The following is a 27,450-nucleotide window of genomic DNA, read 5'->3' as shown; positions in this document are numbered from 1 at the left end:
AAGGGCTTGAGTGTAAGCCCTTATACCACTCGCCCTCCCACTTCCGCAGTAAGGGTGAAAGGTCACGAGACCCTCAAGGACAAGATTGTGACTCAGCGGGGGGCCTGGCAGAGTGGGTCGTGTGAAGGAATGTGTTTGACCAGCACACGGTAGGTAGGCACTCGGTGAAGATGTGCTTAGCAAAGGGCGTGCAGTTGGGGCTCAGCACATGTGGAGGTTTGAAGCGGGGCACTCCTTTGGTTCGGCTGCCAGAAGGAATGGGGTATGTCAGGAGCCTCGCCCATGCTCTTCCCCAGCGCTGCCTCTCCTGCAATCACCAGGCTTTCCGGTCCCTCTGCCCATCAGCCGCTGGAGTCCAGGGCGTCATCCTGGGGCCACGGCCACAGAGCCAATTAACTGGGCACATCTTGTCCTAACTTATAGGCTTGGCACTTGCTTGGTAGCAAACAGAATTGCAGCCCTCAGTGTCCCGAAGCTCACTGGCCACTGGAAGCAGAGGTTCCTGGCTGGTTCCTCTCTGGGCCCCAAGCTTTGGGCACTGAGATGAAGCGCAAAGTGTGAATCCCTCTGAAGGTGGTATCGGTGGTGTTGGTGGTGGGGCAGGAGGGCTCAGCTCACTGGGAAAGGGTATTAGTCCTGGAGATACAGGGGTGGGGAGTGGGTCAAGGATTGGGGGTGCGCAAAGTACACTTGGAGGAAAAAAACATTGCAGGTTGGATGTTGGCCCTCTGTCCTTGGCCTCACAGACACAGAGAGCAAAGATTAAATATTTGTACTAGATCCAGATAAAGGATAAAGACAGGAGTTTGATTGGGGTGAAGGGGAGGGAAGAAAACTGGCAACTATGGCAAGCCTCCCCCTAGCCTCTTTGGATACCCTGTTTGTTCTCCAAAATGATCCTTTGAGGGGGGACATCATTCCCGCTGGGTATATATAGAAACTGAGGCACAGGGAAGCGAAGCATGTGAACAGCCCAGAATTATCAATATAAAACTGTTGTGTGGCAGGGCTGGGATGTGAGCCCAGATCTGTCTGATGTGTTGGCCCGTGCTCCTCTCGTGTCTGGGAAGGTGTCTGTGGGAGATAACTTGGTGATGGGGACTCTGAGGCTGGAGGGAAGGGTGGACAGGCTGACATCTCTTTTCTGTCGCAGGCACTGGCTCCAGCATCCTCTCCGCCCTCCAGGACCTCTTCTCCATCACTTGGCTCAATAGGTCCAAGGTGGAAAAGCAGCTACAGGTCATCTCGGTACTCCAGTGGGTCCTGTCTTTCCTCATGCTGGGTAAGCCGGGGCTTAGAAGGTGAGGGCAGGCAGGGGCCACCTCCCCAACAGATGTTGGAGAGGTGAGGGGTAAAAGCATCCTCCCACCTACCACCTTTTGGGTCCCCGATCAAGTGCTCTACCCCAGGTATGCATGAGGACTCACCAAGATTCACTGGGAGGTGGTGGTATGCTTCCCATTTTATAGATAAAAAGCCCAAGTCTCAGAGAAGGTAAGTAACTTGTTCGAAGTCACACAGATTTGGGTCCAGGTCTATAGGACCCCCAAAGTGTGTGCTGTTCCCACATACTGCCCTGCCTCCCAGCAGACATTTTCCCACAGGTATGTTGCTTTGCCTTAGGGTGGTGTGGTCCTGGGATCGAGTCCTGACTCCACCACAAACAAGCTCTATGACTTTACACAGGTTCCTTGAACTCCCTGAAAGTCAGTTTCCTCATTTTGAATGTGAGGAAAACACTGTCTCACGTGTCGCATGGGGCCAGGGCGTGGTGGGCCCCCAGTGTAGGGAGCTGCTGTTGGGAAGCGCCCTCGGAGCCCCCTCCCAGGCCTCAGCCACCCTCTGCTGAACACGGTCCCCAGCTGCTTCCTGCAGCCCGTTCAAGGCTTCTCCTTCTCTCTCTCAACACCTCCCACGTCAGTGCTTTGGTTGCTTCTCCTGCAGGTCCAGGTTGGTGCCCCCGTCCCCTGGGTTGCCATCCAGACTGGGGTCAGGGTACCGTAGGTTGTCCAGGAGGAGGAAAGGGCCCCTGGCCTGGGCCAGGCCCTGCTCTCCCAGCAGCCTCTCCTCTTCCCCAGGCCCCAGTGTCCTCAGCATAATAAGTGACTTCCCCAGCACCTCAGGGCAGACAAACCTGCTGCCGAGCATTGTAGAGTACATTCCAGAGCCTGTGAGTGAGTCTCTCTGGGCAGCCCACCCTTCAGGATCGTTCAGGCCAATGGGGATCACCAGGAATTACCGTGTCAGTGCTGAGCCGCGTCCTCCCAGCAGGCATGGGGGCCTCTGAGACCACATTTCCAGGGCAGCAGCTGCCGCTCCCTCCCTTGGCAGGGCAGAGGGATGGGACGGGGGTTGCTATTTATAGAGCCCCCTCAGTGGACCAGGCACTTGATGTGTCTGTCTTTCCTTGACTTCCCACTTCACAGGTGAGGAAATAGGGACTCACAGAGGTTCCGTGACTCTCCGAGATGGTGAAGCTCATTCAGAGGCAGAGTGAAGGATTAAGCAGAAGCCCAGAGCACTCACCAGGGAGTCCGGAATTAGTGGACCTGGTCTGAAATAGCCAGTCTTCACCTTGAGGACCAAGAGCGGGCTTTAGGGCGTTCTGTGAACCCCTAAAATTAGGCGCAAAATTATATGTGAAAGTATGTTCACATTTTTCTGGGGTGAAGGACAATTACTGTCCTCAGATTTTTGCAGAGGCATATGGGCCTCAACAAGATAAAGAGACACTGGTCTAGGGAACAGAGCAAATTAAACTGGCTCCCTGAGGGCTCAAACCTCCAACTTGGCCTGCTTGGCCAATTTTTAGAATCCCGGAGTAGAGAGCACCGTGTAACCCCTCCATTTTCAAATAAGAAGCAGGGATCCAGTGAGGGAAGAGCCTAGCCCAGAATCACATGAGAAGGAAGTAATGGGACCAGAACAAGACCCCATGGACTCCAGCCTCCAGGCCCCTGCCTAGTCTGCTGTACCAGCTCCCTTAGTCCCCATGTGCACCCAGAAGCCACCACTATCCCACTGTCTTAGTGAGTCAGAGCTTGGCTGATGGGGAGCTGAGGAGCTGGTAGAACCTCAACCCATGCAGCATGCGGCAGGGACTGGCCCCAAGCTGTAGGTTAATAATCCATCAAGCCTAACCACAGCCCGGAGACCGGCCCAGCATCTTCCCGAGCCCTTGTGTAGGTGGGAACCAGGCCTGCTTGGATGGGCAGGTGTGCTGAGCTGCTGCTAATTATTGTCCTGAGCAGCCCTGGCCACTCGCTCCTGCTGCCACCCAAATCTACTGGCAGGCGCTCGCCTGGAGTTGCAAAGGCTGCTGTGGCCCCATGGGCCTCCCTCTCGAACAAAGTGACTCTCCTCCATTTTTTGTGCCGCGGATCCCTCTGGTATTCTGGTAAAGACTATAAACCTTATTCAGAGTTTTTAAACGTGTACTACAAAGTACACTGGATTTCAAAGGAAATCAATGGTATTAAAATATAAATATGTACACATTAAGACATCGAATTCCACATATAGTGACACATTCTTTTTTGTTATTACATTAAATAAAAAGATCTAGCAGCAGGCATAATCATTACTATAATTCTTTTTTTTTTTTTTTTAGCTGCGTTGGGTCTTTGTTGCTTCGCGCAGGCTTTCTCCAGTTGTGGCGAATAGGGGCTACTCTTCATTGCGGTGCGCGGGCTTCTCATGGCGGTGGCTTGTCTTTGTTGTGGAGCACGGGCTCCAGGCACGTGGGCTTCAGTAGTTGTGGCACACGGGCTCAGTAGTTGTGGCTCGCGGGCTCTAGAGCGCAGGCTCTAGAGCACAGGCTCAGTAGTTGTGGCGCACGGGCTTAGTTGCTCCGCGGCACGTGGGATCTTCCTGGACCAGGGACCGAACCTGTGTCCCCTGCATTGGCAGGCGGATTCTTAACCACTGTGCCACCAGGGAAATCCCACTATAATTCTTTAGTGATGAGAATAAATGATTTTTCAAAATATCCCCAACTGCCATAAATGTGGTACGGAAAAATTTTTGGTTTCTATTGGCGTCACTGCCTCCAGGGGCTGCTGCTAAGACTGCTGTGGTCTGGTACATTCATAAGTGAAGGAAACATTAAATTTCTATAAGAGATGGGTGAAAATTAAGATGTTGGGTTTTTTTCCCCATCCAAGCCCATGGATCTCCAGGTTGGACACTTATCTTTGTGTTAAGTCCTCTTCACACACTATCTCATGTCATTCTCCCAATACCCTGTTGGAAATCGAGGCTCAGGGATGGGCCATGGCCAGTGAGCGGCAGGGCCCCGGCTTCATGGAAGAGCGTGTCCATGCTCTTCCTGGGCTCCACTGCTGCGTCCCTGCAGTGAGCAGCCATAGGCTGCCCGCTAACGGGCCTTGGGGAGCAGAGTTTTGAATCACGAGCTTGACCGTGATGTGTGGGGTGGGGTGATTGTAAAGGTGGGTCCTGAACCTTCTGCATGCGGAGCCAGAAGTTGTTTGCATCTCCTGGCCCCAGGGGGGCTGGTTCCTGCTGCAGCCGCATGACCCAGGGGTAGATCAGGGAGCCCACTGTTCAGAGGACTGGGATTAGACTCTGAGAAAGGCAGGTTGTTTGGTGGGTTTAATTCATTTTTGCTCAATAAACCTTTCCTGTGTTGGTTGCTAGGGCTGGAGATGTTCATCTGACCTGGTTCCAGCTCCCAAGGAGCTCAGGGGCTGAAGGGCCGTCTGCTGGAAGGAGTCTAATGGGGGATGCAGATAACGATGAGCCAGATGATAGGGGCTGTGGACACACAGGGGTGAGAGGGAGCGGGGCCCCCCAGCTGAGAAAGTCCAGAACTAGAATGCAGTCTCTGGACTCTCCATCTGTTCTCTTTCCTCCTCCCAGGCTGCCTTAGCACCAGAGTGAGGACAGTGGGTAGGGACTCCCACCTTCCCAGAGAGCCCAGACATCTGGGCAGTGCAGCCTGGGGCTCTGCCCCCTCTGATCCCGCTACCCCTCAGCCAGAGTTAGGCGTTTGATGGCAGCTAGGTTTCCAGGCTGCTCAGACCCTAGCCCGAACCTCATGGCCCTGCCCAGGCCCACCTGGAGCATCCATCTAGCTGCTGAAGGCGCTTGGATACCTGTGGAGTCTAGGGGGCTTGTGACCCCTTTTCTAGGCCTAAGAATGGAGACCAGAGGCAAACTGCTCAACAATGTGAGTGACTTTGTAAGTGGTCTTAACTTAGTCATAGCCATCCACCAAGCTGCCTCAAGTACTTCACAGTTTGCCTTTAACAGGGTTTTACAGGCTGCAAATGCTTCCCTAGAGACTCACCTTCCCTATCTGTGACGTCACACTCCTAAGCTGGTCCTGAAAAACTGGACACCTGGCCACTCTATGTTCACTGCCTCTCCCAAGATAGTTGTACCACTTTTAGCTACCTTGGGGAGAGACTAGCTCAGAGGCTTAGAACAGGACCGCGTTGTGGATGACAAGGGACCACCATTTTCCTGCCCTTAGCCTCATAGAGTGTCTGTGTCCGGCCCTCCCCTCTCCCTCAGGAAACCAGAGGAGGCTGAGCACGGTGGGAAGAAGAGAGCATGGAATCCAAAGCCAGGCAGCCCTAGAGCACCTGTGACTAGTGCAGCGCCCACCAGAGAGTGTGCAACCAGGGTTGGCTTCCCTTCCTAGGCAGTGGAGGGGATGCTGGACGGAGGCCATGCTTTTCCCAAGCATGAGTACCTGTTGCCCCTGGTCCTGTGCTAAGTGACAGGGGGCAAAGAAGATGTGGCCCCCTAGTGTGGAGAATTCAGAGATGAGAGGTCCGTGTGGGAGGATAGTATGATACTGGAGAGCAGTTCCTGAGGTGAGGTCTGAGCTTAGCCTTGAAGGCTCGGTAAAAATTGGAAGGATAGAAGCTCTGATGAGGGCTTTCTGTGCCAGGTTATTCAACCTTATGGCCGGCAGGCCCAGAATAAAGGGACCACTGGAAGCTGGCCCCAGGGAGTCTTCAAGTGTCCCGCTGGGGGTTTTGAGAGAGGGACTGATGGGCTCTGGGCTTTGGCCTAGGACTGCCTGGTGCTTGGTTATATTGGAAGGGGGCCAGCCCTCCTCCTGGGGCAGGAATCCCACTCTCCCAGGTCCCTTCAGTGGCAGTCTGGGGCTTCTAATTTTTAGTGAATCTCTAAAGCTTGGTACAGATTTTGGACTTAATAGTCAGACTTGAGTTTTTTTTGTTTTTTTGTTTTTTTTAAAGGAAAGTTTTTTGTTTCTTGTTTTTTTTTTCACATCATTTTAAATATTTATTTATTTATTTATTTTTGGGTGTGTTGGGTCTTCGTTTCTGTGCGAGGGCTTTCTCTAGTTGCGGCAAGCGGGGGCCACTCTTCATCGCGGTGCGCGGGCCTCTCACTGTCGCGGCCTCTCTTATTGCGGAGCACAGGCTCCAGACGCGCAGGCTCAGTAGTTGTGGCGCACGGGCCTAGTTGCTCCACGGCATGTGGGATCTTCCCAGACCAGGGCTCGAACCCGTGTCCCCTGCATTGGCAGGCAGATTCTCAACCACTGCGCCACCAGGGAAGCCCCCCAGACTTGAGTTTGAATCCTGGCTCTGCCTCATTTCTGCTGGGTGACCTTGGGCAAGTTACCTCCCCCTAGAGCCTCAGTGTTATCTCTAAAATGGGGTAAAAGTCACGCTGCCCCACACTTGAGACAGTGACTCGGCCCAAGTCCTGAGACAGAGAGGCACTTGGCAGGTCCCTCCCTTCGTCCACAGTCACTATGCTGGGCACTCAGGTGGGGAGAACATGCCAGGAGGGGCAGAAAGAACAGCTCTAAGGACAGCTTCACAAGACATCCACCACCTCTGGCACTGCTGCCCAGACAACATGGAGCCCACGTGCCCCTCGATGCCGGGACAGCCCATCAGAGCCTAGGAGATGAGGCTCAAGTCCCCGCGAGCCGGCTCCTCCCCTGCCCCCCCGCCCCGCCCCCCGCCGTGGCTGTGGGCCCCCTCTGCCCAGGGCCCCAGCTGTGCCTAGCTTAGTGCCATGGTAAACACTCAATCACTTGGTGACCCCCTGCCCAGAGGGGACTGAAGCCCACCCAGGGAGGACAGCCCTGACCGGGAGCCTTCTGCCTCCCCCCAGGAGTGGCCTGCAGCGTCATCCTCATGTACACGTTCTGCACCGATTGCTGGCTGGTTGCCGTGCTCTACTTCACCTGGCTGGTGTTTGACTGGAACACTCCCAAGAAAGGTAAGAGCACAAGTCACCCTGCCCCACCCCCTCGCCCTCGGGACACTCCCTCCTGCACAAGCTGAAGTTCCTCGTCATGGGTGCTGCCCCTTTTTTGCTTAGCACCTACTATGTGAATAGCGTTGGGCTAAGCCAGGCTGTGGTTCTGGATGGGGGGCGAGGGGGGAGGTTAATAGTGGCTGTGAGGTCACATAGTGGTCCTCACGGGAGCTCACACTCAATCCAGGGTTTCCAAAACGTGAGGGAATGAACTTGGAAAGGGGCCCGGGGGAGGGAGGAGAATGCTGTATAGGGCGCTGGTCCCCTAGCTCAGGGGTTCACACTGGCTCTGCCTGAACATCACTCTCTCCCACTCCTACTCCTTCCCAACACTGTATTTTGTTCCCTGGAAGGTGGCAGGAGGTCACAGTGGGTCCGAAACTGGGCTGTGTGGCGCTACTTTCGAGACTACTTTCCCATCCAGGTAAAGACTTGTGGGTGTTATCTTGGGAGGGTGGGAATGGATGGGAAATCTGACTTCAAGCCTTAACCCACCCATGCACAGTGACCAGATGTGCTGGGTTGAACCATGTGACATCTCCCACTATGAGCATCTGCTGATACTCTACCCCACTTTATGCAGGATTTGAGGCAATTTAGGATACGTATAATGCTATAACAGGTAAAAAGGAAAATCAGGACTTTGGGGAAAATATACAAGTATTTCACCCATAAGGGTCAACAGAGTTGCAGTGGTTGAGCTTCATGGTCACCTCTGAGCTTCCTGGCAGCCAAGGCAAAAAGGGAAACATGATCGTTATTGGTCCTCATTTTGAGAAAGGAAGAAGTTTGTTTATTCCTTGGGGAAACAAGAGTTGTTCTAGCATTTGGATCTAAAAGGTGTTTCAGATACTGAGATCCTGGGTGATGTAAGGAGCAGGTATAATAGCAGATATTATGGCCATTGCTTGTCTGCCTTTCAGTGAATATTAAAGTCATAACTTAAAATGGAAGTGATTGGGAATTCCCCGGTGGTCCAGTGGTTAGGACTCAGCACTTTCACTGCTGTGGCCTGGGTTCAATCCCTGGTCAGGCACTAAGATCCCACAAGCCACAAGGCACATCCAAAAAAAAAAAAAAAAAAAAAAAAGGAAATGATTTATCAGGAGCAATACTACTAAGGTAGTCCAAGTTCATCTGGGCTGAACCAAGGATAGCAAAAGGTGTGAAGGGCTTTCTTTCCTTCTGAAGCTCTTACAGAAATATCACTTCCCTCAGTCAGTCATGGGTAGGTCACTGGGGGTCCTGGCCATGGGAATTAGGGCCCAGAAAATTTGGTGGGCGCTGAATGGAGAGTGAGGCCCTAATTGCAGAAGTGCTTGGGGAAGGCTTCTGGAGGCACTGCTGCTGGAACTCCGTCCTGAAGCTAAGTAGCACTGAAGGGTCAGGGAAAACAATGAGAGCACCTGAGTTTGAGAAGAAGCCTGGGATGTGGCGGATGGTGAGGAGGTGGAGCGGAGAGGGAGGATCTCCATTTATTGGGAGGCTTCTAGGAGCCAGCACTTTTCCCCAAGGAGTCTGTCCTTTAACCCTCACAGTACCCTGTAAGGCGGGTATTAATTTTATCCCATTTTCACAGAAGAGGAAACTGAAGGTCAGAAAGTAGCACAACAGAATGAGGCTAATAGGGGGTTGAGCCAAGATTCCAGTTGCTGTCTTGCCTCAAAGTCTGGGTTCTTCCCACCACAGCATGCTGCGTCCCTATGCAGCAGAGCTGTAGGAAACAAGCTTGGACGAATCCTCAGGCTTCCCTCAGGCTTGGAGGACGGAGGCAGGAAAAGCAGTGCAGTCTGACCCTGGGTGAAGCCAGGGTGCAGTCTCCCCATATGAAGCTGGTTTAGACCAAGTTGATGTCTGGGTTTCCTTCCTCCTGCACCACTAGCTGCTCTGGGTCCCCCATACTGGTTTTCTGAGCACCTGTCTTCTCTGGGGCCAAACTCAAGGTCCTGACAAGATAAAAAGTGGCTTGGTCTGGCTTTCAGTTACATTCTACCAGACCTCCTGCTGGTGGTCTACGAGCTAGGTTTGCAGGGCAGAGGCATCTGGGCCCTGGTGCATGTTGGTGACGCTGGTGGATTGTGGGTAACTCTGGCAGAATCCTGAAGGTTTTCCCTGCAGGGGAAAGACCTGCCTAGCCAGCTCACTCAGCACCCCAGCCCCGGCACACCCTAGCTGCTGAGGTAACCCGGCAGAAATCGGTGGGGAAATCTGGGATTGGATCCCACCAGACTAAATTTTGAAAGTGGAGGCAGCGTGTGTGTGTGCGGAAGTGTGAATGACGCAGGGTGGTGTATGTTTGCTGTTGTGAGTCAGCAACTGAGACATCCTGGCATGCTGCCTGGGGGAGGTGGCCAGGTAACCCTACATTTCTCCGCTGCACTCACAGGACCAGCTCCCTCTGCCCATTCCAGCCTGATCCCAGTTTTCCCAGGACCTTTGGGGTCAGGATCCCTGCTCCTCCCTTTCCCTGACCCCATCTCTCTGGCTGCAAGGAATCCAAGGCGGTTGTTGCTGGGAGGGTGTTGCATCATAGGACCCAACCCTCTCATTTTGGAGGTGAGGAAACTGAGTCCCAAAGAGGGACAAGGACTGGTCCGAATTGCACAGCGACTCCATGCCAGGGCTAGTACTAGAATCCAGGCCCCAGGTTCTTTCCCACTGGATCCCTACTGCCTGTTTCTCTGCGAGAGATCCAATCCCAGATTTCCCCACTGGATTGAGCCCCACTCCATGGGTCTTCCTCCCTCTGCTTTGCTGTTGGAGACCTGGGTTGAGGTCCTGCCCTGTCACTCTATTCACTGGCCAGCACTGTTGCTCCCCGTGTACTCCTGGGCTCCTGCAGGGCATGGGGACACAGAAGAGTCAGCCCTGGTCCCTGCCCTTGGCTGGGCTCACCCTCTAATGGATCTTGGTAGACTCTGTCACTTTCTGCCCATGGGACCGTGGGCATGCTTTCTCAAGCTCACTGAGCCTCATTACCCTCATCTGTAAAATGGAGCTGTTCGTATGATAAAAAGTGGTAAATTATGGTTGGATGTGAGGGATTATGTACTCTTTCTCTCTGCTAGGGCCCTTACCTTGGGGGCCAGGCCCCAGAGTGGCCTGCCCCTCAGGAAACCTCTTCAAGGCCAATAGCTCCCCCCATCCAGAACAGGATGACCTGATGACCGTTGGTCAGTGCTGGGACAGACAGGTACCCTTCCCCACTGATCTCTGCCCTTCCCAAAGAACCAAAACAAAACCCCGTGTCCCTTATCTCACCTCTGTTCCAAGAAGACAGCTGGGAGTTGGAGCCACATGACACGTGTGAGCTGGCCCTGGGAGGGCCCCTAGGCACCAGGACCAAAGCCAAGCTGGGCCTGAGGCATTATGCCTCAACCTGGGCTCTGCTCTTGCCTGCTGGTTGACCTTGGCCAAGCCCCTGCCCTTGGGGCCTCAGGCTCCTCTTCTGTGCATGGAGGGTTTGGCCTTAGTGACCTGATGTCAGGGCTGATGCTCTGTGGAGTCATGTATGACCCTCCTGCCCCACCCGCTTTTCCCAGCCTCTTGCCAATGGTTGGGTAATGATTTCTAACTGTGCCCACCCACCCCTCCCCACTCCCTTATTGGTGAAGCTGTTTGCTCTTTGCCACCAGAGCAGCTCAGCTGGCCCAGAGAGCATCCCTTCTCCCAGCAGAGGTGGGGCTCATGTGTTAACAGCAGCCACCAGGACCACCAGCTACCTGGAAGAGGAGTGGGCAGTGCCCGGGTCACCTCTCCTTGAGAGATGGGCAGGATCTTTGGAGAAGAGACTAGGAAACACTCTCTGAGCTTACAGTCACCTATCTGTCCATCTGCCTCATTTCACAGATGGACCTACTGAGGCCCAGAGAGGAGGGACTGTCCCAAGGTCACAAAGCAAGTCAGTAGCAGGGCTGGTATAGAAACCAAGGCTGTGTCTGCTTCAGGGCCTGTGTTCTCATTCCTTTGTTCCCCTGCCGTGGTGCCCTGCTGTGTAAGCTTAGGCGAGTCTTCGTTCCTCTCTGGTTCTGAGTTTCCTCCTCTGTATGGTGCCAGGCTGGGACAAGGCTATCTGAACACCCTACCTGCCCGGGGAGGCAGGGTGGGAGGGGCAACTTGCCAGGAATGTGTCCCAGGCTCATGTCAGCCAGCGGGCCTGACCTGGGCAACCCCTCGGGCTGAGACTTTGCCATGGGTAAACAGTCAGGGGACACGAGAGCAGGTATGTCAACAGAGCCTTCATCAGCAGTGGCCTCCCTCCTCCCTCCTGAATGGACACTCTGTCCACCCATGGCGAGGGGAGTGTGGCATGAAGACAGATCAAAGCCGTATCAGAGGCCCGTACTTTTCTGGGTGCTGCACCAAGGGCCATCAACCTGCACTGTGCCCCACGGCACCTCATTTAACCAATGTCCCACCGGATAGAGGCTTGGGGGAGGGAGGAAATGATTTAAGGAGCTAGCTAGGGTTCCACCAGCTGGCCCATCTGTATCCCAGGTCCAGGGAAAAGCACAGCTGGGTGGCCTAGTCTAGAGGTGGAGGATGATTTGCTGTGACCTCCGGGGAAGCAGCAACTCCTTTCTCTAGGTCTTAGTCTCTACCTTGTAATCAAAGGAATGGCCCAGATCAGGGGTCTTCCACCCCATTCTGTGCTGGGGGCTCCCAGGCCCAGCCATCAGCTCAGGAGCAAGTTTCCAACGTGGTACTGGCTGCCTCCGCTCTCACCTCAGTGCCTTCCTCGCCCATGGAAACCGGGACAAGGTGCTTTTTCCTTCTGGCTTTCCCGAGAGCTAATGCGGTAGGGCAGACCTGCTCTCTGGGGCAAAACCTCAGAACAAACACCTCTCGAAGCTCATGTAGAGCTGGGCTTGCCCCACCTCACTGGCCGTGGATTCAGCTGCTGCTCTTCCCCATTTATGTGGTGGGCAGCTAAGGATCACTTGGGGTTTTGAGCAGCTTTAATCTGCTCGCCAAAGGCAGAACGGGAGAAAGAGTACAAATGCCCCAAGCAGCAGGGTACGACACAGGGGGTCTTCCTCACAGTCACACGTACTGGCAGTTACAGAGCTGGGAGGGGTGCCAGCCACCCTCACTCCCCTCCCCTTCTGGCCTCCATCACCTGAAGATTCAGATTTCAGTTTCCCGGAGGCCAACCACCAGCACCCCACACCCCCCAAACTGAGTGTGAGGTTCTCCCCTCAGTCAGGGAGTTCCCAAGTCTTGCGTCATAGAAAACCCAGGCTCTTGACATTCTGCCGGTGGCCAGGGGCTCTGCTCCAGCTGGCACCAGCGCAGGGCAGGGGGAACCTTGAAGCACTGCAGGTGGGAATGTCATCAGTGCCACTTCTGCAGAGGCAGGGCAGCCCACCGGACCAAAACGGTCATACCCTTTGACCCGGGAACTGTCTTTCTTGATGTTTGTCTCAAGAATGCAAGCAGACATGAGGACTAAAATAAGGTATTTATGGAAGCATTATTTCTGAGGGAAATTTTAGAAGCTTTTTAAAGGCCCATCAGTCAGGGTTTGATTACAATTCTATTCCATGTAGCATAGCCATGAGAAGACATGTTACTGAGGGATTCTGATAAGGAAAAATAGCTATGATATGCTTGGGAGGTAATTATTTAAAAATCATATCAACCATATGACCTCAGTTTTGTGGTTTTTAAAAAAGAACATGTGTCTATTTGAGTAGAAAAAAAGCTCAACATGTCAGAGTGGTTTATCTGGATGGAGGTGTGACAGGCGCTTTGGATTTTCTTCCTACTTTCCCATAGTTTTAAAATTCTCTGATTATTCATTAGTTTTCTAATCCTAAAAAAAAGTGATATTTTTCTGAACAAGATGCCCATCCTCTCCATCCCTCTTAGCACCCCCCATCCCATCATGTTTCCTGTAATACTGGGTCGGTGCCTCTTGCTGCTCAGGGTTTAGGGAAACTTTGCAACATCCAACCCACCATCCAAGCCACCAGTCCCAGGGCAGGAAGCCAATCATCCTTTAGAGCATCCCAGGACAGCTTTGTTGATAGCACCGCAGGTGAGCTACTCCAGCTGTACAGCTGACCTCCCCTGCCCCCAGTGTGGCTGGCACAAGGGCTGTGGCTTGTCCTTCTGCTTCCCGCATCAGAGCCTGAGCTGAGTCTGGCTGCCTGGGAGGAGGTTTCCATTCAGGCCAGATGCACTGTCCCTTCTCTGGCCAAAGAAAGGGACTTGGACTTTATGCCAATGGAAGCTGGACATCCCTCTTTATCTGAGAGTGACAGGAGTTGCACTGGGGTTTTAGAGCAATCACTCTGGCTGTGGTGAGGAGGATGGGCCCAGAGGGAGGGAATGCAGGAGGCTGGCAGAGTGCAATTAAGAGGACCTGGTGTGTTCGGCTGGAGAAATAAGGGGAATGAGGGAGAAAGTTTCCCACCCCCTTCCCAGGGACTCGAAGTCCAAATGGTGACTTCCAAGTACCCGGCACTGAGACCCCAGTGATGAGAGTCTGAGGTCGGACGAAAGAGTCAGTCCAGTCCTTCAGGCCCAGGCTTCCAAGGGCCAGGGCAGATCTAGTGCCTCCCCTACCTCTGGGTATACCCCAGTACTCCTCTCCTGGCCAACTTCCTCTGACCTGAGGTCTTCCCTGCAGCTGGTGAAGACACACAACCTGCTGACCACCAGGAACTACATCTTTGGATACCACCCCCATGGCATCATGGGCCTGGGTGCCTTCTGCAACTTCAGCACGGAGGCCACAGAAGTGAGCAAGAAGTTCCCCGGCATAAGGCCCTACCTGGCCACGCTGGCTGGCAACTTCCGGATGCCAGTGCTGCGGGAGTACCTGATGTCTGGAGGTGAGAATCCACCTCTGCGTGCCCCTGCCTGAGCCACTCCGTTGGCCAGAAAGCCAACCCACCGTGTCCTGGTGCCTGGTCCTGTGTTGGAGATGTGGCCTGCCGAGGCACAGTGGGTCAGGGCTGAGTGGGAGAGCTGTTCATACAATCTTCAGGGTTCAACTAGGATAACATCTTCCCTAGGAAGCCTTCTCTGACCCCTTTTCTGGGCATCGCCAGCCCCTGTGCTGCCCTTTGCACGACTTAATCATTGTCCATGACTCTCATTCTCCACCCACCTTGATCCCCACCAGCCTGACTTACTGGGATTCCCTAGCACCTGGCACCAGCATGACACAGTTAGGACCTCAGGGAACATTTGCCAAATGAATGCATTCCCTAAACAACCTTGTGTCATTGTCCCCACTTTACAGATAAGTAAGCTGAGGCTCAGAGAAAAGAATGGCTTACGTGGGGCCATACTTCTAAGTGGCTGGGTTAGGTCTGGGACCCAGGCACACGGCTCTGTCTATATTTGACCATGTGCAGGGGGTAGGGAGTGCATCCATGGGCAGCCCTGACTGTGTGTCCCCCCTCCACTCCCCAGGCATCTGCCCTGTGAACCAGGACACCATAGACTACTTGCTTTCAAAGAATGGGAGCGGCAATGCCATCATCATCGTGGTGGGGGGCGCGGCCGAGTCCCTGAGCTCCATGCCCGGCAAGAACGCAGTCACCCTGCGCAATCGCAAGGGCTTTGTGAAACTGGCCCTGCGCCATGGGTGAGTGCCTCCCAGAACACATGTGTGCACACGCATGCACACACCCCTCAACAGCTCTGTGCTGTTGCAGCCCAGGGCAGCCGTTCCTTGCCTCCTGAAGGCAGAACCCAGACCCCAGGAAGGCAGAGAAGGGGGTTAGCTATCCTGTGGGGAAGGGGAGGTTGGAGCCCAGAGGTTCAGGCCAGGGTTGCCCAAGCTCAGGCTGGGCGGCCGAGCGGGCAAAGGTGCAGCCTGGGTCTCCTGGGCCCTGGCAGGTGGGCTGAGAGGCCAGCCACGCCCAGAGGCAGCGCTGTGCCCCAGGGCCAGAGCGTGTCATGCAGCTAGGAGAGTGAAAGGCCAGGAAGGAGGATGTTGTGGCCCGAAATATCAAGGAAGGCTTCTTGGAGGGGTAACCCTGAGGACAGGCAGAGAGGAGCTAGGCAGCTTGGATTTCTCTGACCTTTTCTAGGGGTACATTCTGGATAGCCACCTGTTCAGCACATTTCACTGGACAAAGTGCATTTACTTCTACAGTCCCGTTTGATTCTCCTGCAAAATCCTGTAGGGATGCCATCCCCATTTTCCATTTGAGAAAACTGAGTGAAGCTATAGTGACCTGGTCAGGGCCACATTGTAAAGCCCTGACATGCTCCCCAGTCACTAACAGGGGCAGAGGGCCTGTCCCCATCTGGCAGGGAGGCGACATGTGGTTTGGGGTCCCCCGGGTGATTCTTGTACACACCTGACAGAGGGGAGTTTGGCTGGTGTCTGGGGCCTCTAGGGCTGCCAGGAGGAACTGAAGCCAGTGATTGGGCTATGACAGACCCTGGCCTCTCCCTTCCAGAGCCGACCTGGTTCCCACCTACTCCTTCGGGGAGAATGAGGTGTACAAGCAGGTGATCTTTGAGGAGGGCTCCTGGGGCCGATGGGTCCAGAAAAAGTTCCAGAAGTACATTGGCTTCGCCCCGTGCATCTTCCATGGCCGAGGCCTCTTCTCCTCCGACACCTGGGGGCTGGTGCCCTACTCCAAGCCCATCACCACCGTGGGTGAGCCCCCCTTCCTCCAGACCCTGAACTCGGGTGCCGCAGCTAGTTTAGTGGCAGAGTTAGGATTCAAACCCATCCCTGGCTCTGATGTCCATGCTCTGAACCATGAGGACGTGGACCTGTTTGGGTGTTGATGGGAATGATCGTTGGGGGAGGGGAATAGGGGGATAGTTCCATTACCACCGAGCTAAGCTGTGCTAGATGAGAAAACAGGACTCAGCAATTCTGTGTTTTCAGAGCCCAAGTCTATCAGGGAAGACCCCCTTACAGCAAAGACCAATAAGGGGTGTGAGGAGGATGTGCAGGGTGCTCTGGAGGGTCATAATGGACCCCAGGGAGGAGGTGACTCTTTTTTTTTTTATATAAATTTATTTTTTTATTTTTGGTTGTGTTGGGTCTTCTTTGCTGTGCACGGGCTTTCTCTAGTTGCGGCAAGCGGGGGCTACTCTTCATTGTGGTGCATGGGCTTCTCATTATGGTGGCTTCTCTTGTTGTGGAGCATGGGCTATAGGCACGCGGGCTTCAGTAGTTGTGGCACACGAGCTCAGTAGCAGTGGCGCATGGGCTTAGCTGCTCTGCAGCATGTGGGATCTTCCCGGACCAGGGCTCGAACCCGTGTCCCCTGCATTGGCAGGCGGATTCTTAACCACTGCGCCACCAGGGAAGTCCCTGTGACTCTTACACTATTAACTGAATAGGAATTATCCTGAAAAAGAGGGGAGGAAGAGACTTTTTGTCAGAAACAATAGCCTAAATGAGGTTCCTGCAGCGAGACTGTATAGATTTTTGAGGAACAGGTGCAAATCAATATGACTGGAGCAGAAGCCTGTGAGAAGTGTAGCAAAAAAACTGGCTGCACTTCGCCCCCAGCTGTGTTGTTTTGCGTTCATATGAGACAATTTAGAGGATTGCAAAGAATTATCTATTGTAGGAGTATGTGTGTCTGTGTGTATCTGTTAATGGTTCACAATCTAGAGATCACATAAGAGCATGGAGGCCGCAAGCCATGGACTTCAGGGGCCAAAGCTCACATAGATACTTTGAGTTCTTATCAGGGCCAGATGTTTTGCTTTGTACTTTTTCCAGAGAAATCAACTTCCTGCATTTTAGGTCACACGACCCAGACTCACCCTTGACTCTTGTTATACACAAATCCCGTACCAGGTCTGATGTCTGTGAGGCAGCAGGGACATTTCCATGCACAGGGTGGCTGGAGAGGGACAGGGTCTAGTGGACAGTGTGAAGGAGTTTGCTCCTCACCTTAAGAATGGAAAACTGGGGAGTTTCCTGGTGTCCTAGTGGTTAGGATTCTGGGTTTTCACTGCTGTGACATAGCCCTATAAGGAAGGATCCCCATGTGATAGGTGAGGAAACTAAGGCGCAGAGAGGTGAAGTGACGTGCCCAGAGCAGGGCAAAAGCAAAGCCATTACCTGATCCCACACCTCTTACAGGAGCTCCCAGCTGAGTACTGTGGGTACAGCTGGACTTGATCCTACCTGCTGCTTAGTGGCTATGTGGCCTTGGGCAGGTCCCTTCCCATACCCCTGGGCCCCAGTCTTCTCACCCGTAAAAGGGACAACCTGAAATGGAGTACATTCAGCACAGTTCCTGCCAGGTGGCTGGCAAGTAGCGCAGGGTCGCTACCATCGGCATTGTGGTGGATGCCCAGGGAGGGTGGGCCGAATGGCACTGACTAACCAGAGGCCTCTGCCCCATCCCTGCAGTGGGTGAGCCCATCACTACCCCCAAGCTGGAGCACCCGACCCAGCAGGACATCGACCTGTACCACGCCATGTACGTGGAAGCCCTGGTGAAGCTCTTCGACCAGCACAAGACCAAGTTCGGCCTCCCGGAGACCGAGGTCCTGGAAGTGAACTGAGCCTGTCCGCAGGGGCCAGCTTCTGGGAGGAACCAGCTGCAAATCGTTTTCTACCAAGTTCTCTAGTGCTTCTTGTTCTGTAAATGTGGAAGCGTCATGGGTGTCTGTGGGTTATTTAAAAGAAATTATAATAATTTTGTTAAACCATTACAATGTTAGGTCTTTTTTAAGAAGGAAAAAGTGAATATTTCAAGCTCTTTCACTTCCAGTTTGTCCTGCTCTAGGTGGTGACTGACCTATCTGGGCCTTTATGGCTTCTCAGCCAACCCCTCTTCTCCGCTTCCCAAAATTACAGAGAAACTCAGTCCTGGTTAACTGCGGAAGAAGGACAGCCATTCGTGACTCAGGCCAGTTAGATTATTTGCCCTTTGTCCCTGGGGAATGAGGGGCCAGAAGCTTCCTCTAATACAAACACCTCTATGGCCAGCTACCCCACGCTTGACTGCAGGACCAGCTGCTTCTGCCAAGGGGAAGACTCAGAGGGAACAGGGGTCCCCGTTTTGAAGAGCTCAGGGATCAACATCTGGAATATTCAAGCTCAATTCTCCTTTCTGCCACCCCCCATGGCCCCAGTCTCTGAAATCTGAGCCTGGACTGGCCTCCAGAGAGAGGATGGAGGTGGCGGTGATCCCAGGCTGGGGAATGGCGCTGTCCAGTTTAATCATCTCTTGGATTATCAAGCCCCACCACGTTCTGGTTGGAGTGCTGGTTTTCCTCAGGGAGCTGACGACATGGACCCAGCACAGACCCTGCATTGGCCTAAATCACATACTTCTCAGTGGCCTCGGTTTGCTTAACCCACACCCTCAGTAGTGGATGTGGGGAAGGGGTCCCATTTCCTGTTTACAGAGGGACCTGGCCTTCTGAGCAGCAGATTGGTCCAGAACGGAAGTTCCCCGAACCCAAACCTCATATATTTGTGCCTTTCTGAGAGGGGGCCAGGGAGGAAATCTAGTCCTTCGTGTATTCTGTTTTCTCTTGATGAGATCATTATACCATGTTCAGACTTTTGTATATTCCTAAATGAATAAATGAAAATGAGTGTCCTCTATGAGTTATTGCAGGGGCCACATCTGCATCTTGCCACTGACACTTGGGGAGACCACCGCCCCCGCCGGGCTGCCTGCTGAGCCCTCTCCCCCTTGCTTCTTTGGCCCACATAACCCTGTGTGGTGTATTAGTTATTAATTGCTGTGTAATAAATTACTGCAAAACTTAGTGGCTGTTGGGACTTCCCTGGCAGTCCAGTGGTTAAGACTCTGTGCTTCCAATGCAAGGGGCATGGGTTCCATCCCTGATTGGGGAACTAAGATCCCACATGCCACTGCAGCGCAGCCAAAAAAAAAAAGACAGAACTTAGTAGCTGCAAACAACAATGTCCACTTTCTGAGGGTCAGTAATCAAGGTACAGCTTAGCTGGGCCCTCTGCTTCAGGGTCTCACACAAGGCTGCAATCAAGGTATCAGCCGGGCTGGGATCATCCCAAGGCTTGACAGGGGAGGATCCACTTCCAAGGTCATTCTTTTGGCTGTTGGCAGGATTCACCTCCTCACTGGCTTTGACCAGAGGCCACTCCCAGTTCCTTGCCACACGGGCCTTTCTGTGGAGTAGCTCACAGCGTGGCAGCTGGCTGCATCAGAGAGAGTAAGCGAGAAGAACCAGAGAGAGTACAAACAGAAGCCACAGTCTTCTATAGCCTAATCTTGGAAGTGACAACCTATCCCTTTTGCCATATATTCTCTTCATTAGATGCAAGTCACTAGGTCCAGCTCACACTCTTGAGGATTACACACAGAGTGAATACCAGGAGGCAGGGCTCACTGGAGCCCCTTCACAGCTGCCTTCCACCTGTGGTAAAGGCTACTGTCCTGCTGTAAGGTCCTAGAATAGCTGAGCTAGAAAGGTCCATATGGATCACTCAACCATCTTCCTTGCCCCTGGCCTCAGTTATACCACAAAGAGGGAGGCCTGGCCTGCTGTCACTCTAGTGATTTCATACCATACCTGGATCTCACAACATGCCACCTCTCTCTGTTCTAATTCCATTCAGTTCAATGAGTACCAAGTACCTGGGGGAACCTTTCCTACCTGAGACTAAAGTGACTTTCCCACTTCCCACTACCTAATGCCTGTCTTTACCACTCACCTCAGGGACCATTCCTCTGTGCCAGAAGATGTGAGCTGGCTGCGTGGGAGCAGAAACAAACACTGGAAGCAGCTGAGGATATGCAGGTGGTCAGAGCTGTGACGGAGAGGCCCCTGATCCAACCTGGGGTGCCTCATTGATCTGGGGCCCCAGCCTGAGTTGGGACTCAATGGGTGACTAGAAATTTGCCAGGAAGGAGTTGAAGGGCAGAGCAGCAAGTGCAAATTGGGGAGGCTGCTGATTTGAACCACTGAGAGGTGGCAGTAGAGAGGTCTGCAGTGGGGCTTCCTGTGGAAGGGCAGGGAGCTGGCTTCTCCAGAGTTTTTCGGTGGGGAGGAAGGCAGGGCAGAGAAGAGGTGCCCTGGAGGCCAACAGAGGCTAGCTCCAAGCAGGTCTTAAGCCTCAGGCCACAGAGCCCAGGTTAGAGGACAGACATTTCCTTTAGGATGGAGGAAAGGCCTGTTTTCTGATGCATCTCAGCCCCATACCAGCCCCAGCCTGAGGCCAGCCATGACCCTCATCATCTGGCTCCAGGCTAAGCTAGGCCAACCCACAAACATAGGCCATTATTCTCAGCATTAATTTTGTGAAGATTGGATACCTACTGTGCATCAGGGAACTCCACCGTCTCTGCCTAAGAACAGGAACAATAACCAGGCCCCAAATCTTGGAGGGGCCACCCAGGGCAACGTAAGTTCGGCCCTCTGTATCCATGGGTTTTGCATCTGCAGATGCATAGCGCCAACTGTACTACTCTATTTTATATGAGGGACTTGAGCATCCTCACATTTTGTTATCCATTGGAGGGAGGGGAGTGGAGTAGGGGTGACGGGCTCTATAACCGACCCCCTGCAAATAGCAAGCGTGTCTAGCAGCCAGCTGTGCAGAGCAGAGGCATGCCTCGCTCTAAGCTGTGTGTGGGCAACTCTAGGTAAATGCTACGAACATTGCCTTGGGTTGGGAGTTGTTACCTTCGGAGAGGGAACTGGAAACTCCTTTTCCAGAAGACCCTCTGCCTTTGGACGGTGGGAGTGGGGCTGCTGTCTCAGCCTGAAGGTCAGTTCCATGATTCTGCTTGTTGTTCCCAGATATGGCCAATAGGGGGCACTGAGGAGAGGTCGGAGGCAAACGCTGCGTAGCTTCCTAAGCTTTCTTTTCACATTTTGACGCTTATCTAGCCCCTACCCAGGGCTAGAAGCTAGAGATAAATAAAATCACAGACTCCCAAAAGCTCAGAGATAGACAGAAATTTAGCATTCACCGTGAGCAATTCCTCCTAATCTGGGAAACTTGGCACAGAAAGGCCAACAGACTTGCCCGTAATTACTCAGCAAATCAACACTCATCGAATTCCTCCTCTTGACAGGGAATGAGGGGCTTCCAGATTGAATGTCCCCGGTTCTCAGGTGCTTGAAATGTAATAAGGGCGACAGAAACGTAAAGCACTTATCTTTTAAAAAACCTTTGCCTCCTTTTATATTCCCTGTCTAGGTTCTAGATGTCACTACTGCCCACCATCAGCACAACCAGCCTCCAGTCGTGGTGGGCTCTTCTCTCCTCCCCCTTCCCTGCCCCACTCCAACAGCTGCTTGCTGATGCTGATGCTGACATTTTTGTCTCTCAAATCATTCCCTCCTTTCTCATCCCTGATAAAGTATACGAATGAGTGTGGGATCCAGCCTGTGACACTGCCCTTACCAGCTGCATTATCATGTCACTTAACCTTTCTGAACCTCAGCTTCCTCATCTGTAAATGGGAATAATCTATATTCCTGAGTAAATGAGATAATAGGTATCTAAATATATGATATAAAAGTAAAATGTATTCATCCAGCTCTCTCAACAGAAAATAATAGCTGTGATCATCATCATCATCATCATCATCATACCCTTACTGGGTCTCCTGGACCTATTAAATTGAGCTCCCTGTTTCCAGGCCTCTCTCCAGCTCACTGTTCCTGCAGCAAAGTGGCCAGTCTTCCTTATTTTTTTTTTTAAATAAAAGCTTTATTGAGATATAATTCACGTATCATAAAGCCCATCCTTTTAAAGTATATACTACAGTCAACAAATCTATGACAAAGGAGGCAAGGATATACAATGGAGAAAAGACAGTCTCATCAATAAGTGGTGCTGAGAAAACTGGACAGCTACATGTAAAAGAATGAAATTAGAATACTTCCTAACACCACACACAAAAATAAACTCAAAATGGATTAAAGACCTAAATGTAAGACCGGACACTATAAAACTCTTAGAGGAGAACATGGGAAGAGCACTCTTTGACATAAATCACAGCAAGATCTTTTTTGACCCACCTCCCAGATTAATGGAAATAAAAACAAAAATAAACAAATGGGACCTAATGAAACTTCAAAGCTTTTGCACAGGAAACTATAAACAAGACAAAAAGACAACCCTCAGAATGGGAGAAAATATTTGCAAATGAATCAGTGGACAAAATCTCCAAAATATATAAACAGCTCATGCAGCTCGATATTAAAAAAAACAAACAACTCAATCAAAAAATGGGCAGAAGACTAAATAGACATTTCTTAAAAGAAGATATACAGATGGCCAAGAGGCACATGAAAAGCTGCTCAACATCACTAATTATTAGAGAAATGCAAATCAAAACTACAATGAGGTATCACCTCACACCGGTTAGGATGGGCATCATCAGAAAATCTATAAACTACAAATGCTGGAGAGGGCGTGGAGAAAAGGGAACCCTCTTGCACTGTTGGTAGGAATGTAAATTGATACAGCCACTATGCAGAACAGTATGGAAGTTCCTCAAAAAACGAAAAATAGAACTACCATACGACCCAGCAATCCCACTACTAGGCATATACCCCGAGAACACCATAATTCAAAAAGAGTCATGTACCACAATGTTCATTGCAGCTCTATTTACAATAGCCAGGACATGGAAGCAACCTAAGTGTCCATCGACAGACGAATGGATAAAGAAGATGTGGTACATATATACAATGGAATATTACTCAGCCATAAAAAGAAATGAAATTGGGCCATTTGTAGAGACATGGATGGACCTAGAGCCTGTCATACAGAGTGAAGTAAGTCAGAGAGAGAAAAACAAATATCGTATATTAACGCGTATATGTGGAATCTAGAAAAATGGTACAGATGAACTGGTTTGCAAGGCAGAAATAGAGACACAGATGCAGAGAACAAACGTATGGACACCAAGGGGGAAGTGGGGGGGTGGTGGTGGTGGTGGTGGGATGAATTGGGAGATTGGGATTGACATGTATACACTAATATGTATAAAATAGATAACTAATAAGAACCTGCTGTATAAAAAAATAAATTTAAAAAATTCAAAAAAAAGGAATAAATTTTTAAAAAATGAAGTATATAATTCAGCGGGTTTTAGTATATTCGCAAAGTTGTGCATCAATCACCACTCTCTAATTCCAGAACAATTTCATCACCACCAAAAGTAATCCCATACCAGTTAGCAGTTATTCCTCATTACCCTTCCCGTCAGGCCCTGGCTAAAAACTAATCACTAACTTACTGTCTGTCTATATGAATTTTCCTATTTTGGACATTTTCTACAAGTGGAATTATACAATAGGTGGCCTTTCGTGTCTGGCTTCTTAGATTTAGCATAAAGTTTTCGAGGTGTGTCTGTGATGTAGCATGTTTCATGAATCATGTACCATTTGTCCTTTGGAGCATGAAAGTTTTTAATTTTGGTGTAATCAAATTTATCTAGGTTTTTTGTTTTTTGTTTTTGTAGCGTGTAGGCTTCTTAGATATGAAAGCCCCAGCCTAATCCAAGGTCACAAAGATTTACTCCTATGTTTTCTTCTAAACGTTTTAGAGTTCTTAGCTGCTACATTTAGATCTCTGGACTATTTTTTTTAATAAAGTTATTTATTTTATTTATTTTATTTTTGGCTGTGTTGGGTCTTTGCTGCTGCACACGGACTTTCTCTAGTTGCAGTGAGCGGGGGCTACTCTTCGTTGCGGTGCACAGGCTTCTTGGCTTCTCATTACGGTGGCTTCTCTTTGTTTCGGAGCACAGGCTCTAGGCATGCAGCTTCAGTAGTTGTGGCACCCGGGCTCAGTAATTGTGGCTTGAGGTCTTATTTGCTCCGCAGCATGTGGGATCTTCCCGGACCAGGGCTTGAACCCGTGTCCCCTGCACTGGCAGGAGGATTCTTAACCACTGCGCCACCAGGGAAGCCCGTCTGGACTATTTTGAGTTAATTTTTGTGTATGGTTGCGGTAGGGTCCCACTTCATTCTTTTGCATTTCCATTCTTTTGGATATCCAGTTATCCCAGCACCGTTTGTTGAAAAGACCATTCTTTCCTCATAAAATTGTCTTGGCACTTTTGTCCAAAATCAATTGATCATAAATGTAAGGGTTTATTTCTGGATTCTCAGTTCTATTCCACTCATCTCTATTTCTATACTTACTCTAGTAGCACACTGTCTTGATTAGCTTTGTAATAAATTTTGAAATCGGGAAATGTGAGTCCCGACTTTGTTCTTTTTTAGATTGTCTTGGTTATTCTGTGTCCCTTGCATTTCCATATGAATTTTAGAATTGGCTTGTTAATGTTTGCCAAAAAGGCAGCCAGGGTTTCGATAGACGTTGCATTTGAAGCGACAGATCAATTTGGTGAATGTTGCCATTTTAACAATATTAAGTGTTCTGGATGTTTTCCCATTCATTTAGGTTTTCTTTAACTTCCTTTAATGGTGTTCGTAGTTTTCTGTGTACAAGTCTTGCACTTCTGTTAAATTTATTCTTAAGCATTTTATTTTTTTGATGCTATTGTTAATGGAATAGTTTCCTAATTTTGTTTCAGATTGCCATGTTAGTGTATAGAAATACAATTGGTTTTTGCGTATTGATCACGTATCTTGCAACTTTATGGAACTTGTTTGTGTCAAATGCTTTTTCTGCATCTGCTGAGATGATCGTATAGTTTCTGTCCTTTATTCTATTAATATGGTGTATTACATTAATGGATTTGTGTATGCTAAACCAATCTTGCATTCTTGGTAAAAAAATTTTATATGTTTGGATTTAGTTCACTAATATTTGATTCACTAGTATATTGCTGAAGATTTTTATGTCTATATTTATAATGAATAAGGGATATTGGTCTGTAGTTTTCTTGTCTTTGCCTGATTTTGGTATCAGGGTAATGCTGGCCTCATAGAATGATTTGGGACGTCTTTTCTTCTGTTCTTGGAAGAGTTGTGAAGGATTGATGTTAATTTTTCTTTAAATATTTGGTAGAATTCACCCCTGAAGCCATCTGGGCCTAGGCTTTTCTTTGTGGAAAGTTTTTGATTACTAATTTAAACTCTCCTTGTTATAGATCTCTTTAGATTTTCTTTTTGTTCTTGAATCAGTTTTGGTAGTTTGTGTGTTTCTAGGAATTTGTCCATTTCATTTGATAATCTAATCTGTTGTTATACAATTGTTCATAAGATTCCCTTCCAATCCTTTTTATTTGTGAAAGGCTGGTAGTGATGTCCTCGCTTTCAGTCCTGATTTTAGTAATTTGAGGCTTCTCTCTTTTTTTTTCTTGATCAGTCTAGCTAAAGATTTGTCAATTTAATTGATCTTTTCAAAGAGCCATCTGGTTACACTGATTTTCTCTGTTCTTTTTCTATTTTTTATGTCACTTATTTGTGCTTTGTGTAAATGTATTTAGCGTATTTCCCTCTAGTATTTCCTCTGAGTTAGTTTGCTCTTCTTTTTCCAGTGTCTTTAAGGTGGAAGTTTAGTTTATTAATTTGAGATTTTTTTTTTCTTGTTTAATACGGGTGAGTTATAAGTTTCCCTCTAAGAACTGCTTTAGCTGCATCCCACAGTTTTGGTGTGTTGTGTTTTTGTTTCATTCATCTCAAAGTTTTTTATAATTTATCTTCTGATTTCTTTGTTGACCCATGGTTATTAAGAGTATGTTGGTTAATTTCCATGTATCTGCTATTTTTCCAAATTTCTTTTGTCATTTATTTCTAATTTCATTTCATTATGTTCTTAGAATATACTTTGTATAATTTCAATCCCTTTTAATTTATTGGGGCTTTTTAAATGACCAAATATATGATCTTAGAGAACATTCCATGTGCATTTGAGAAAAGCATGTATTCTGCTTTTGTTGGTTGGAATGTTTTATAGATTAGATATCTATTAGGTCAAGTTGGTTTATTGTGTTGTTCAAGTCTCCTTTTCCTTGTTGATCTTCTGCCTAGCCGTTTTATCCATTACTGAAAGTGGGGTATTGAAGTAACCAACTATTGTTGTTGAACTGTTTATTTTTCTCTTCAATTCTGCAAGTTTTGCTTCATATATTTTGGGACTCTGCTGTTATGTGCTTATGTTTATAATTTTATATCTTCCTAATGAAGTCACCCTTTTATCATTATAAAATGTCTTTATCTCTAGTAACAATTTTTGTCTTAAAATCTGTTTTGTGTAGCCTGTATTAGTATAATACAGGCACCCCAGTTCTCTCTTGGTTACCATTTGCATGGAATATCTTCTATCCTTTCCCTTTCAACCTATTTGTGTCTTTAAATAAGGAGTGTGTTTTTGTAGACATAATAGTGTTGGACTTTTTAAAAATACATACAGTACTTCTACTTTCTGCCTTCTGATTGGAGCGTTAATTACATTTAATGCAATTACTAAGGTAGGATTTACATCTGTCATTTTGTTGTTCTTTCTCACCTTCCATCCCTGCCTTCCTTTGTGTTAAACATGTATTTTCTAATATATTATTTTAATTCTCTTTTACTGTATATTTTTGAGTTATTTTCTTCATGGTTACTCTGGAGATTACAACTAACATCTTAATTTAAAACTATCTAGTTTAGATTAATACCAACTTAATTTCTCCATCTTTTGGGCAGGCTGGCCTGAGAGAAAAGAGGGGCAGGCCATACATAGGAATGGTGTGATGGGTTAAATGCTGACCCACAAAATAATATGGACATGTCCTAAGCCCTGGAACTTGTGAATGTGACTTTATTTGGAAAAAGTCTTTACAGATATAATTAAGGATCTCAAGATGAAATAATCCTGGATTATCTGGGAGGGCCCTGAATTCTATGACAAGTGTCCTTAAAAGTAGAAGAAAGGAGAGACACAGGGAAAGGGGAGAGGCCATGTTAAGGAAGCAGGGACTGGAGTTATGTAGCCACAAGCCAAGGAACAACTGGAGCCACCACAAGCTGGAAGAGGCAAGGAAGGATTCTCCTTAAGAGTCTTTGAGGGAGTGTAGCCCTAACACCTCCTTGAGTTTGGACTTCCAGCCTCCAGACCTATGAGAGAATAAATTTCTGCTGTTTTAAGCCAGCCAGTTTATGGCTTAAACAAATACAAACAGTGACCTTCAATCTTTTAGAGGGGTTGTGCCAGTGGATGGCAGAGTCTGGTCTTCTCATCTGTGAAACATTTTACTTTACATGGGGTAGGCTGCAAATCTGACGCTTTTTTCTAATACTTCTGAGAAGGTGGAAGAAATTCTC

General features: G+C 49.6%; 1 protein-coding gene across 1 annotated transcript in view; it reads left to right on the top strand.

Annotated features, from left to right (window-relative positions):
- The window catches only part of UVRAG (UV radiation resistance associated), a 364,001-nt gene that overhangs the window by 14,100 nt on the left and 322,451 nt on the right, over nt 1-27,450 (top strand). Inside the window, 3 exon segments of the mRNA XM_059930781.1 lie at nt 1,154-1,282; nt 13,904-14,108; nt 14,695-14,869. Of these exon segments, the coding sequence (XP_059786764.1) occupies nt 1,154-1,282; nt 13,904-14,108; nt 14,695-14,869 (509 nt within the window).

This window comes from Balaenoptera ricei, chromosome 8 (genome assembly GCF_028023285.1).
Source record: "Balaenoptera ricei isolate mBalRic1 chromosome 8, mBalRic1.hap2, whole genome shotgun sequence".
Lineage (NCBI taxonomy): Eukaryota > Metazoa > Chordata > Mammalia > Artiodactyla > Balaenopteridae > Balaenoptera > Balaenoptera ricei.
The sequence above is the reverse complement of the archived record's forward strand: the minus strand, read 5'-3'. Positions and strand labels throughout refer to the sequence as shown.